Source organism: Palaemon carinicauda, chromosome 3, assembly GCF_036898095.1.
Source record: "Palaemon carinicauda isolate YSFRI2023 chromosome 3, ASM3689809v2, whole genome shotgun sequence".
Taxonomy (NCBI): domain Eukaryota; kingdom Metazoa; phylum Arthropoda; class Malacostraca; order Decapoda; family Palaemonidae; genus Palaemon; species Palaemon carinicauda.
This window is the reverse complement of record NC_090727.1, coordinates 148979738-148993286: the sequence shown is the minus strand read 5'-3', so window position 1 is coordinate 148993286 and position 13549 is coordinate 148979738. Positions and strand designations below refer to the sequence as shown.

Genomic DNA, 13549 nt, shown 5'->3' with positions numbered 1-13549 from the left:
TTCCACGGACTCTCATTTAACATCCCTCATTCAAGGGAGTGGAGGCAGATCTTGCTCTCCTTCGTCCGCGATTTCATCATTTTTTAAACTCAGAACTCTTCAGTACCTGATTCCAGGTTATTATTGATTCAAATTATGAGCCTTAGGGCTGTAACTGAAGATCCTGACCAGCTTTTACTGGTCCTGTGAGAACACTAAGATCCTATCTCAAGCGTATGAGGACTGTTAACCTCACCTACAGCTTCTCTTTGTGAGCACGGGGAGATCAAAGAAAAATATTAACAAAAGTACATCCTCGTTCTGTTAAGAGAAGTTTTCTCTCGCACGCTCACTTCACCTTCCACAGAAGGTACACGAGTAAAAGCTCACGAAAGGTATTAGCCCCTCTTTAGCTTTTGAAAGCAATATATCTGTGATGCAGGTTCTTCAGGCAGGTTCTTCAGGCAGGTCTTTGGAGGTGTCAGACGATGTTCACCGCTAACTACCAGTGGGAACTGACCCACAGGTCCCTAGACACGTCCTTGGAGCCTGTTGTAACTACTCACCCGAAGGTATAGCCAACTCGCCTCCATTCACAAGACCAGTGACTTCAAGTCAAGGCCTGAGGTTATGTATAAGATAGGGATGAAAGTAAAGAATGACTGGCCTTTTTTCTTTCCATTCAATCTTCCCCATTCTTGGGATGCAGAATCGAAAGACCTCGCCAGCTGCACTCAATCTCTCAGTCAAGTAAGCCCATTCTGCTTGTAGCTAATCCGTGTTCAAGCACAGGAGAGAATTTTCCCCACAATCATTATGAGGAGTAGTGTTATGTAGCCAGGCAAACCCATAATCCTAAAATGGCCTTCATGTTGCAGCATCAGCAAACCCATTATTTGCCAGGTCTACTACAAAGAGGATTCAAGCTTGAGTACAACCGTTTTAATGGCCAGGGCGGTGAAACTTGCTGGATCTCCTTCTGGGATTCACAAGGTGTAAGGAACCCTTACTTTCTTAGTCATCCAAGATGCTTAAGTTTTGAGTTCCTGACAATTGGAAAGGGGACTTGGGACTTCCTCCTGCTTAAGAATGAGTCTCCTAAGGTAAAGGACAATGGTTTGTATTTGTGTAGAAACAAATCACAAATATTCAATTTGTATTTTTCCTAACTATATAGTTCTGAGACCTTTACACAAACTTTCTTACTATCCCCAGCCTCAAGAAAGTCCCAGGCTTCCATCTAAGCGAGTTGTCAGTTAGCTGGAGGGGGGACGGTAGCCTCCCCTCTACCGACAGGTAATTACCCTGTCAGTTGTTTACGCCATGTTATAGTTTTAACTTCTGTGTTCCAGCTTCACTGTTATCTATTCTCCTACATAAAGGACTCAATTTTGTAAAGACAGTTAATAAACAAATTACTTCAAAAATATGACAAATGTAACTATTAATGAAATTTGTCTCCTTTTAGTTATCTAAAAGTATTCAAAATTTCCTTTACCACTTACCTCCATTAAACAAGTCTTTAAGGTCTCCTTCAGCTTTTTCCTTCTGCTTTGAAGTCATATCCAAAGAGTTCAGTGCCTCCTCTAAAAATTCACGCTGCAATGTTACACTAACTTTCTCTCCCGGATCAACCATCCCCCCGGGGATTGCCCACTGACCATTATCACGTCGTTTAATGCACACAAATTGTAGAACTGGTTGCTTAGTCTCCTCTGGTGGGTACAATATAATCCAATTTCATAAGAACAGTAATATACATGACAAAGATGACATTATAATGAAATCTCAAAAACAAGAAAAAAATCAGAATGTGTTAAAATATTGATACAGTAGCGGCCAATGTTGAACAGGTATTATTCTACTTCACTTACCAACCGTATTACAAAATTTACTAAGGAACTTTGATATGAAGAGGAAATCCTAATTCATTCAAATATAAATAGGGTCTAATGCTGAATTATTAAATACTGTATCAAGTACATTTTACACTTGTATATACATGTATCACAGAGATGGTGGAGAAGGATTGGACTGGATTGGTGATAATAGAAAATTAGCAGACCTAGAGTATGCTGATGATGCTATCCTTGTTAGCAGAATACCACAAGATTTGCAATGCTTGCTTACCAGAATGCATGAAATATCACACAAGGTTGGACTCAAGATAATGGAAGAAAGACAGATATGATGGGAACGAAGTATGCAATGGAAGATGAAAGAAAGGTTTAATGAGGTAAATTCATTCAAGCATTTAGGAACTATGATCTCCAATAGAGGGTCTTTAGAATTAGTTTAGTGGAAGATTGAAAAAGCAAATCAGACAATGGCTAGGTTAAGTATAATTTCGAAATCAAATCGCCCGAAAATACATATAAAAATAGGACTATAAATCAGTTTAGTGAGATCAGTATTACTATATGGACATCAGTCATTGTGTGACAATGAAACAATTTCCAATAGATTTTGTAGATTTGAGAACAAAGCCCTCAGAAGAATATTGGGAGTTAAATGGCAGGACAGGATTAAGAAATTAAACTATAAGAGATATTACTAGAGTGCCATATTTGGATGAGATCATGATGAGGGGTAGATGGAGATGGTTTGGGCATGCTCTTCGCACTCCCCAAGAAAGATTAGTTCATAAAACGTTCAGCTGGGCTCCACAAGGCACTGGATGATTTGGAAACCCAGGCTTACATGGCTGAGGACTAAGAAGTGCAAAGTAGGATATGATGAATGGAGAAGTATTTAATTAAAAGCTCAAGATAGAGACGATTGGCGAAATCTAACCAAGGCCCTATGCGTCAATAGGCATAAGAGATGATGATGATGATATACATGTACAGTATATCTTTAGACAATAAAAGTGATATAGGACTATCTTACACATCATCCTTGTAATAAGACAAAATTTACTTAAGATACCTGTAATAAGGTTGAATTCTTTTCCAATGATAGGAGTGATCCAAATGATTTGATCAACAAAATATTTCTTAAAAATACAAAATGCTCAAATTATGAGAGGTACTGAACACAGGCCAATATAATACTTTACAAATACTAAGTGTGAGAATAGAACACTGCATGTTCAAAAGAAGCTTACCTTGTAATAATCACAACAAATAAATACCAAATTTTAAAAGCAATTTGTATATTTCCTAGCTATACAAACCTTTATTGTTTTAAATTGAAGATAACTTCAGAGCAAGCTAGATTGACCGTTAACTCAATAACAACGTACAGTAGCAATATTTACAGTAGGCAACTGCAGTTAAGTCAGGGGGTGCTGCCTACCTGCATGAATGAGTCATGCCACTTTTGATCTTTGCCTTAATGACAAGAGGGGATGGAGTTAAACTTGAAAAGACTCAGGATTTAAATAGCTGGGAAAATAAAAGTTACTTTGAAAAAATTTCAGTTTGTTCCTACACAAATAAAATCATCCCATCTTTTAAATATTTAACTCACTTCTTGGTGGGAGGAAACCCTTAGATATTGTTTACATTTAGCCAGATAACATTAACCCATGATGAGATAGTGCCGAGCTTGCATGCATATGAACCGTTCTGCTACCTGAAAAATGATGCAACAAATCAGCATTAGCTGAAACATCATCAACAACATTAATGAGCTAAGAGAATCATATGATACGAAACACCATCTACAAATGAAAAAGGAGGTTGCTTAAGAGAGCTTACTTTAACAAGTGGAGGATACCTGTATTAGGTGTTCTGCCTTGGAATCAGTTGTCTAGAGTAGTGATTAGAAATGTGGGAATACAAAGTTTTAACTATAGAAGGATCTAAAATAATTAGGAATTTAAGGGTCTGTGAGAGGATCTCAACTCTGTATAGAGCAGTGAACATTTAGAAGCCTTACTAAATGGAACACTATTACCTCCACATCTGAATTAGCATGTCGGGTTAGCATTACCAGCTGGTCAGGTAGGATACAAATTTCCACCTACAGGTGAAGACAAATTGGCCTTATGAGATTAAATAAAGGAAGATAAATACATTGAGATCTCTTGAAGTCCATTAATATCAAAACTTGGCTGGTTATTAGAGAAAGGTGCTGACTGTCACATTCGTCATCATGCCCACTATAAACAATTAGTCTAGTTTTCTTTGGATATTCCCCTAAATTAAAAGCAAGTTTCATTAATACTCTCACTTGAAACATATTTTCTGAGGAACCATGAGGCAAACTCCTCACAACAGTAATTACTAACAAATCTATTGGATGACAACTTAAAATGCATTAAAACTCATCACAACCTGGATGAGGTGTACATCAATAATTAACAAATGCAACAGAGAAAATGCAATAACAGACCCTGGTGCTTCTCTTCTTCCCACTGACAGCTAGTGTGTCTCATTACTTTACAAGAAGCATGTGTATTTAAAGGAAAAATATGGGGAATTTTTTTTTAATTTTAGGGGTAAACCTAAATAAAAAGATTCTTAAGAAGCAATATGAACATAAGGCGAGTCTAGAAATAACAAATTTCGTAATTCAAATTACATTTTTTCTTTCCTGGCATAAAATTAACCCATCTTTCCTTTGTAAGAAGGATGAGAGAGTTCCTTCTTGGAGGATGATCTAAATTACACATATATGCAAGAACTCTCGGTAATACAGAAGGAACCGTAATTGGATGCTCCCATCTTGTTATTACCAGGGCTAATGAAAAGGCCGCTACATTCTTGCACGAAATGTCGAGTCCTCTTGAAGTAGCACCGTAGAGCCCTCATTGGACACTAGACATCCAAAGATTTGTGTCACCATTCCATCAGAGGGCAAGGATCAAGGCCTCGAAATGCTATTAGGGACCACCGAATATTGGGTCTTTGTAACAATGACGAGTGCAAAGGTGACAAAACTTCCATTATTCGATAGGCAGCTAACATGAGGAGAGGGCCTGACTCCTACTCTCTTGCCAATGCTGGATGCAGAGAGACAGTCTTGGGGAAAAGAGGTGAATGATAACCACCTCAAGTGAGCAAGTGGCATGTGCATTAGTCCCTTACGACCAAGGTCTAATCCTATCCCAGGGTAAGCAAAACTGCTCTAAGTTCCCCTCAAACATGGACCACTCCCCCTAAAAAGCAAGGATCCAAACCCTATTGAGGAACTTCTTTGGCAGAGCCAGGCAAGAAATTCTGTGACCAGGTAAGAGGTGCTGTAGCCAGAGAGACACATCTTCTATGACCCTTGTAGAGAAGGCAAGCTTCCCTCTTACAAGGCTAGATAGCCCACCATCCCTCTTAAAGCTGAACTAGAGGAAGTCTCAAGCCATGAAATATTGAAAAGTTCACGGATAAGGAGACGGAATTGTGAAGTCGCAACTGAAAGAGAAGAACCAGTCTAGTCTTTAGTCTCTCAGGACCTACCCAAAGAGATAGCAGGTCTGGATAACACTAAAATTGGGGCCATCCTAGAGTATCCTTCATAGTCCACAAGGGATCAGGAAGTTGGACAAAAACATTCAACCATAACCTGGACGGTGTGGGAGTGTTACCTGCTGTCCATATTTCAACAGCACGATCATGCTCCAGCTAATCAAACCAAGGGGAAGCAGTCACCAGTTGAGCTTCATCACTTCCTTCTGGATGAGTTGAGAGGGTTCCAAGGGTGATGGTCCCTGTGGGACTTGCTCACCTGCAACCAGTACAACAGTGGTAGCTATAACACTGAGCTCGGATGCCAGTTGACAGACTTCAAGGGTACCCATCATGGTTGACCTTCACTGCTCCATCCTGGAGGAGGAGCGCAGCTCTTTTAAAGGCAATAACATTCCTTTTATGTCACGACAGAAACAGAGGAAGTGGGCGTAATGACTTCCCTTCACCTGGCCTATGATTCTAGTGCTCATTCTCAGGTGGGGCCATTCGCCTCTAACCAATCAAATGCAGCAGCCATCATATCAGGCTTACAGGAGAGATGCTTCTTAAGTGCAAGTTGTTCTTCCCATATCATGAGAGAAACAATAAAGATAATCACGCTTACCCTCACCTGCCCTACAATGATAGTGCTCAGTCCTAGGAGAAACCGTTCACCTACAACCAATGCAACAACAGTTCAGTAGCTGTCATACCATGATCAAAGTCCACTTGACCTTACCCGAAAGTATCAGTCGGCGGGCAAGACCCATCACTCACTTTCAAAGGAAAAGAATGCTGTACTCACTATTAGTCCCAAGGAACTTCTTATGAAAGGCCTCTTACATGACTACTACTACTTCTTCCTCCTCTTCTGAGAAGAGTAAGAAGAAGAGGATATGAGGGAGGAGTTGGTATTGAAGGAAGAAGAGGGAGCAAACTCCCATTCTTCAAATCTTGCCAACAGATCTTCCTGCTACTGATCAACAGTTTCTGACTGATCAGGAAAGGGTGTGCTACCTCCCTAAGTCTGCTGATACGAGAACTCGGGTATATGTCCCCAGATAATCAGAATTTGTCCTTTGCTTGACCTCGAGATCACATTTTCCTTTATCACAATCCTCAAATCGCAACAAGAGCAAGGAGGAGCCTCAATCTCAAGCTTGTTAGTTCCTGTGTCGTTGCAACCGTACCATTCCTGTGAGCTAAGGATGGGGGTTTGGGGAACCTATAGGTTTATCTGCTGCGTTATCAGCAGCCATTGCCTGGCTCTCCATGGTCCTAGCTTGGGTGGAGAGGGGGTTTGGGCACTGATCATATGTATATATATAGTCAGTCTCTAGGGCATTATCCTGCTTGCTAAGGCAATGTCACTGTCCCTTACCTCTGCCATTCATGAGTGGCCTTTTAAACCTTTAAATGCAATCCAAAAATACTGGTTCAGGCAAGACTCCTTCAGAATCTTCCTCCATCCCTGTAACAACTCCCTGAAGAGCAGACAGGAGAGGATTAAAGAATGGTTGTACATAACTTCCAAAGCACGAATCTCGGATCATTCCACCACTGTTGACATGTCCAGAGATGGAACCAGCAAAGTATGTCTAAAACAAATTCAAATGGAAAATAGAGTAAGGGGTGAGAAAAAACAAACCTGAAGTCTAAGTTCCCTTTAGTGTTGCTACCCCTTCTTTTTTCTCCTAACTCCCTACCTGGCTGAGCTGGAGATGGGGCACAAATGTGTGAAGCAGGGTTTGACATCTTCTGGAAGAAGAGACTGCTATTGGTCCTTGCTGAGGTTTTGGGGATGCCCGGCTTCATCAAACCTGAGCCAGATGCATGGCTGCCCCTAAAGGCTTGTCTAAAGTCATACTCAAAAGGCCAAAGCCCTTGAGGGATTATGTACAGTGGATGAGGGAGTCCTGATACACAGACCTCTCATTCCACCGCTGCCTCAACTTTACCCTTCAGAAGGGGAGATGAGAAGTCCTGCACTGATCCAATCCACACCACAATGTTGTTTCTGTGCCAACTTGCCAAGCAGAATCGTCATCTGGTGAAAAGGAAGATAATTACTTTCTTTCAGACTGCAAAAGCCTGCGGAACTTTGCCTGGTACGTACTCCAGAGTTGAACCCTGTTGAAAAGCAATGTTCGCTACGTTGACCAACCACAAGGCAGTCATTAGTACCAACTTGGAGATAGAAGCAATCTGCAATGTCCCTTGTCACATACAAGCTTGTACTGCCAGCAGGGAAGGCGAAATCTTTCTGGATTGATAAGGCAAAAGAAAATTTTCAAAATGCAGATCTGAGAATTTACCCCATCTAAGGCTACCCTAGATCACACATAAAAAGTTCAGACCTTTCCTGAGTTTCTAAACACCTCACAAGAGCCACAAGCCTCAAATATCGAAAGTGCAGCAGTTGTTTTCTAGTGTCCAAGTGCTAAAAAAAACATAGGACTTTTGATGGAGTCCTCTGACCTAATAGTTCTCTGACTTGGTAAAAACCTGACAAAGGCCAGGTCCTACAAGCTATGCAACAACACCCCCCTTTGTGTTCCTCACAAGGAATGAAGTTTGACAACCAATACTGAGGATTGTTCCGTCTCCCTGGTATATGAAAACTCAAATCCAAGAACGGATTTGGGAATGTACAACCTGAAGGCAGACAATGGATTGAGACACAAACAGTCTTGTTTTATGTAAGGGAAATTATCTCTGGCACCTACGGTCAACCTAGAGTGGGAGCACTGTAGATATGAATGTCCAGATCACATACATGCCTGGAGCTAATTTCTCTCCCTTTCAGGTGAGTGCATGGGGAAAATTATCAAACCATGCCATTCCTTCCCTTCATGGCACCTCAGTACTAATGATGGGAAAAGACAGAGTCCTCCAATGACCTGAAAGGTAAGGGAGGAAGGATGAAAAAATCCATATCCCATGGACAGTGCAGGACTCCTCACCTACTGCCTATATAAAAGCAGTACCTGTTATTCTGGACTCACATTCCAGTTAGCCAAACACAGGAGTTATCGGTCACGACGTGAGGTCCATCCAATCCCTTCTGGAGCTGGGTAGCTTCTAACAGCAGCTATTCCTTAACCTCACCTTTCCTATGGTGCAAGTGTTTGGTTCGACTGGGTCCGCTAACCTACAAATGCTCCGTTTGACCGACACCCAAAACTACCATTCGGTGGGTGAGTTCCATTCCTCCCTCCAGTAGAAGATCAGCAGCTTTCTAGGGTTAAGAACAATCCTCTCATGTCATAATAAGTACAGGGAAGGTGGGCAAATACATCTCACCCTCACCTCTCCTACAGTGCTGGTGCCAGATGCTGGGAGGGACCATTCGCTTGCACATTGTAAAACAGCATAACTGTCACAACTTCCCCAAGGAACTTTTACCAAGAGGCGTTCCTAAGCTACTACTCTCTTTGTCACCTTTTCAAAGAAGTGACCAAGGAAGAGAATCAGTGGACTTAGAAGGGGGTTGGCACTCAGAAGTCAAAATTGGTTTGACACTCTCAAATAGATAGATGGCTCCCTCAGACTTACCTATCATTATCTACTGTAACTACCTTGTAAATGATTCAATAGCAGTTTCAACTTGCTCTCAAGTTATCTCCTGCTTAAAAGGATTTGAGTTTTTATTTGCATAGGAACAAATTTCTACCCCTTGCTGGTTTACAGATTACACAATCATCATAAAATGTTCCAAAGACTTAGCAACTTTTTATAAAAGGTAGTTACAAGAGCAGATGAATAGTTATATATTAATTTACATTTTGTGAGTCTTGTTACTATAAACCTTTGGCTGCTTTGATTACATTTCAATCCCTTATAACATGTCAAAACCTATTTTGATAGTCGCACTAAAGAATTTATAAATAATGTACAGTACTGTATTCATTAGTAAAATTATATCCTTTCACGATAGATAACTTTCAGGAACACTTAATATCTATAAAAAAAACTATGGCTATTGAAGTATAGTTAAGGAATTCATTATGATGTAAAGTGCAGAAAATGATCACCAGTCAAGTATTATTAATAAAAGTATAAAACTAGAGGATAATCAACTATAGCTAGCATACTTTATAACCATGCTGTTTGCTGACCTAACTATTTAGGTAAGAATAATCATACCATGAAGAACTTTTTGTCCTAAATTCATCTTCCAACGGGTAACAATTGGATCTGCAGCATGATTGGGACCCCACCGTCCAAGAGCTCCTCTACCGCACACACCTGTGCGCCCATGCATATTTCTAAAATAGAGAGAAAACTGCAAAATTTGAATTTTTATTGAAATTTCAGAATATTGTATATCGAGACAAAATTTAATTAGGAGTATGGACTCAATAATGGCATATCAGATATATTTGTTCTTTGATATAAATGAAAAATTAATAGCACTTGAGAGGGCATTTAGAGTATATTAAATAAATTTTCTTAAAATCCATTGGAATCTCATCATCAGCTGTACTATTGCCATAACAAAATCAAACTTCAATAAACATCACAATAATTATATGTAAAAATATTCAAAACTGACAACAAGGTTTGACACAAAATAACAGAAATATCAAGGCTCAATAGATGTAAAATATATTCAAAACAGATTACTGTAGAATGTGTAACACAAAATGGTATAAATATCTATGAAATTGAAGGAAGAATTACAATAGTCTTGAAAAAATATTTACTACAGTACAGAATTATCATTACCATTCATCTATGCCTTTTGGTATTGCTTTTAATTTTATTTTTCTTCAAAGCCCACTTATTTTTTTAGCTGATTTTGATATAACTTGGAAAGTACAGAAACCTTGCAAGTTGACAACAGATAAATTTATCGTAATGGTCAAAATCCAAAATTGCTATAATTTTTCTATAAAATATTTAAAAAATCACAAATTTCAAAGTAACTTGTATTTTTCCTAGCTATACAAACCTGAGCCATTAATAGGGAGACTGTTTCAGCACGAGCTGGAGACTGTCGTTAGAATTGCTTAACTTTTGTTTAAACTTTGGTGGGTGGGGGCGATTAGGCCCAGCACCCACAACAATCTGAAAGTTTCACTTTTGTTTAAGCAAGAAATTCATATTTACTGGAGGAAGGGTGGATGCTGCAACTAGTTTATGAGTAGGCTAAACCAACTGTAGACCCACACTCCCTTTACGCTTTACGTAGAGGGCATGATTGTTTGCAATCATCCCCATTCGCAGAGTAGAGGTCGCGAATAACAGCTTATGGAGCTAATGGTCATCAGGACTCTATGTAGAGTCAAATTACTGTATTACCACAAGAAAATTATTAGGCCCTTTGACTGGCCACACAATACTACATTGGATCCCTTTCTCTTGTTACTACTCATTTTTCCTTTGCCTATACATACACTGAATAGTCTGGCCTATTCTTTCCACATTCTCCTCAGTCCTCATACACCTGACAACAGTGACATTACCAAAACAATTCTTCTTCGCTCAAGGGTTTAACTACTGCACTGCAATTATTCATTGGCTACTTTCCTCTTAGTAAGGGTAGAAGAGACTTTAGCCATGGTAAGTAGCTCTTCTAGGAGGACACTCCAAAATCAAACCATTGTTTCTAGTCTTGGGTTGTGCTATAGCCACTGTACCATGGTCTTCCACTGTCTTGGGGTAGAGTTCTCTTACTTGAGGGAGCACTCGAGCATACTATTCTGTCTCATTTCTATTCCTTTAATTTGTTTAAGTTTTTGTGGTTTATATATGAAGGATTTATTCTAATATTGTTATTGTTCCTTAAATGTTTTATTTTAATTGTTCATTACTTTTGCGGTATATTTATTTCTTTGTTTCCTTTCCTGACTGGGATATTTTTCCCTGTTGGAGCTTTTCCAACTAGGGTTGTAGCTTAGCTAATAATAATAATAATAATAATAATAATAATAATAATAATAATAATAATAATAATAATAATTATTTTTTTTTCACCCTTGCTCTATTCATCAACTTCACAGATACTCTTAAATGTTGAAATTTTATTTTCATGCAAACTTATGAATTTTGAAGACATATTGTACTATTATGAATATTTCGCCTAATTTTTTTAGCCTTGGCTTTTTCTTCAAAGGTCAATGTTTCCTTATCAAAAATACTTTTGTAGTAGCTCAAACTGCCTTAATCCTCCATAATTTCCACATTGTACCACATCCCACGTATGCATTATCAAGCCATATTTCCCTATTTTTCACTTCCTTTACATTTGCAAATTATCATCTTCATACAATTTTCTGAATCCACTGGTCATATCACGTCCTTTGTGAGGCTTTCATACACAGTAGTCTGGTCAATTCACTAGTGGCTGTCTTTCTGGACTCTCTTAATAACTTCTTATGTTACATTCTCTGTTAATCCTTCTAGTGTGTAGATACTGAATAACCTATTGGCTAGAGTGCCAGGTTGCCAGACCAAACTCCTAAATATGATGAAATCAAACATCTAATTCATAACAATTATCTTCATTTGGAAGAGTTTTAAAATACTGTTTACATCTAGATCAGAGCAACGTTCAGATACTGGAAAACAAAGCATTTGAATCGTGTGGCATGCATACCATCATTCAAGTAAATATAGAAAGCTTTGTGAACAGTATTATATAAAAAAAGGACTTTCCAAGAACAAACCAATTACTTTACAGTATCACATCACTTTACAGTATTATAATTCTACATCAGCTCCATTTCCAGATACACTGAGTATCTAAGGTCCAAAGTACCTCAAGCTACATCCACTAGACTTAATGAAAGAAATAAGGGGTTAAAAGGCTGGTATTTCAGAAAAATAGCAACAGATTATAGAAAAGTTTTAGTACTTTGTTTGTACGGTAACAGGTTGTTTGCAACATGTCCAGTCCACACACCCGAGATAATAAATACTTATGAAATATAAACAAGAACTTAGTATACTATGCTGTGAGAAGTTAACCAAGATTTAATAGAAGAGGCACACTCTTACTTCTAAGAAGTTGTAATGAATTGGGGTGCAGCCACATGATCAATAAAAAATCATGGTAAAGAATTTGCGAGACATGTCACTTAGGAAGCAAAATCAATCATAAGTTAACTTCTACTGCCCTTTTACAAGAAGGATTATGAGCAACAGCTAAGGCAGTCCTCAATTTTTAACATCATAGCACTATTTTATCAACAGAATACTAGTTTTTTAATCAGTTCTTAGTTTATTATTTTACAAAAAAAAAAAGGTGGCGGCTCACTTAACAAGATTAATCATTACTAATTGGGTACTTTGGTATTTCCCAACCTTAATTGTAGGAAATATCATTGCTGAGTTTTAGTAATTAATATAATTTTGATAATGAAATCTATTACAGTGAACCCTCGTTTATCGCGGTAGATAGGTTCCAGACCCGGCCGCGATAGGTGAAAATCCGCGAAGTAGTGACAGCATATTTACCTATTTATTTAACATGTATATTCAGACTTTTAAAACTTTCCCTTGTACGTAGTACTGTTAACAAACTACCCTTTAATGTACAGAACACTTAATGCATGTACTAACGTACCCTAAACTAAAACAGGCACAAATATTAAGGGCGACTTTATATCATGCGTTTCCTAAACACGCCAAAAAGCACGATAAAAAATGGCAACCAATGTTTTGTTTACGTTTATCTCTGATTATAATGAAGAAACAAACGCATTTACACATCTGTGTATAGGTTAGTTTCTGCATCGATTATATTGATTATTCAGTACAGTATGTTGATTTGGTTATTACTAATGTTTTACTTAATTTTTGTTAGGACTTCCAAATGAAATGTTTTTCTTTATGACGACGCCTGAAACGACGGCGTCATAAAGTACGCTCAGTAAACAAACTAAGGAATTTAACGCGCATGATGAAAGTGATAAATAATGATATTACAGTAAAAGCTTTAATAAAATATGTTATTACAGATATTATTTACCGTATCTATATAAAATCATACATACGTAGCAAAGCAGGAAAACAATCTACGAGAGAGAGAGAGAGAGAGAGAGAGAGAGAGAGAGAGAGAGAGAGAGAGAGAGAGAGAGAGAGAGAGAGAGAGAGAGAGAGAGAGAGAGAGAGATTGTTTTACATACGTAAATGTAAATTTAAAAAAAAAAAAAATAGCCCCATTTCATATAAAATAG

At 38.4% G+C, this 13549-nt stretch overlaps 1 protein-coding gene across 4 annotated transcripts in view; it reads right to left on the bottom strand.

The window, feature by feature from the left end:
- Positions 1-13549, bottom strand: part of LOC137638625 (ADP-ribose pyrophosphatase, mitochondrial) — a 51791-nt gene that overhangs the window by 6565 nt on the left and 31677 nt on the right. For all 4 annotated transcript variants that reach the window (XM_068370881.1, XM_068370878.1, XM_068370880.1 and 1 more), the window contains exons 5-6: positions 9513-9634; positions 1485-1694 (exon numbers count right to left, since the gene is read on the bottom strand). In XM_068370881.1, coding sequence (XP_068226982.1) covers positions 1485-1694; positions 9513-9634 — 332 coding nt within the window. The remainder of the gene's footprint in view (positions 1-1484; positions 1695-9512; positions 9635-13549) is intronic.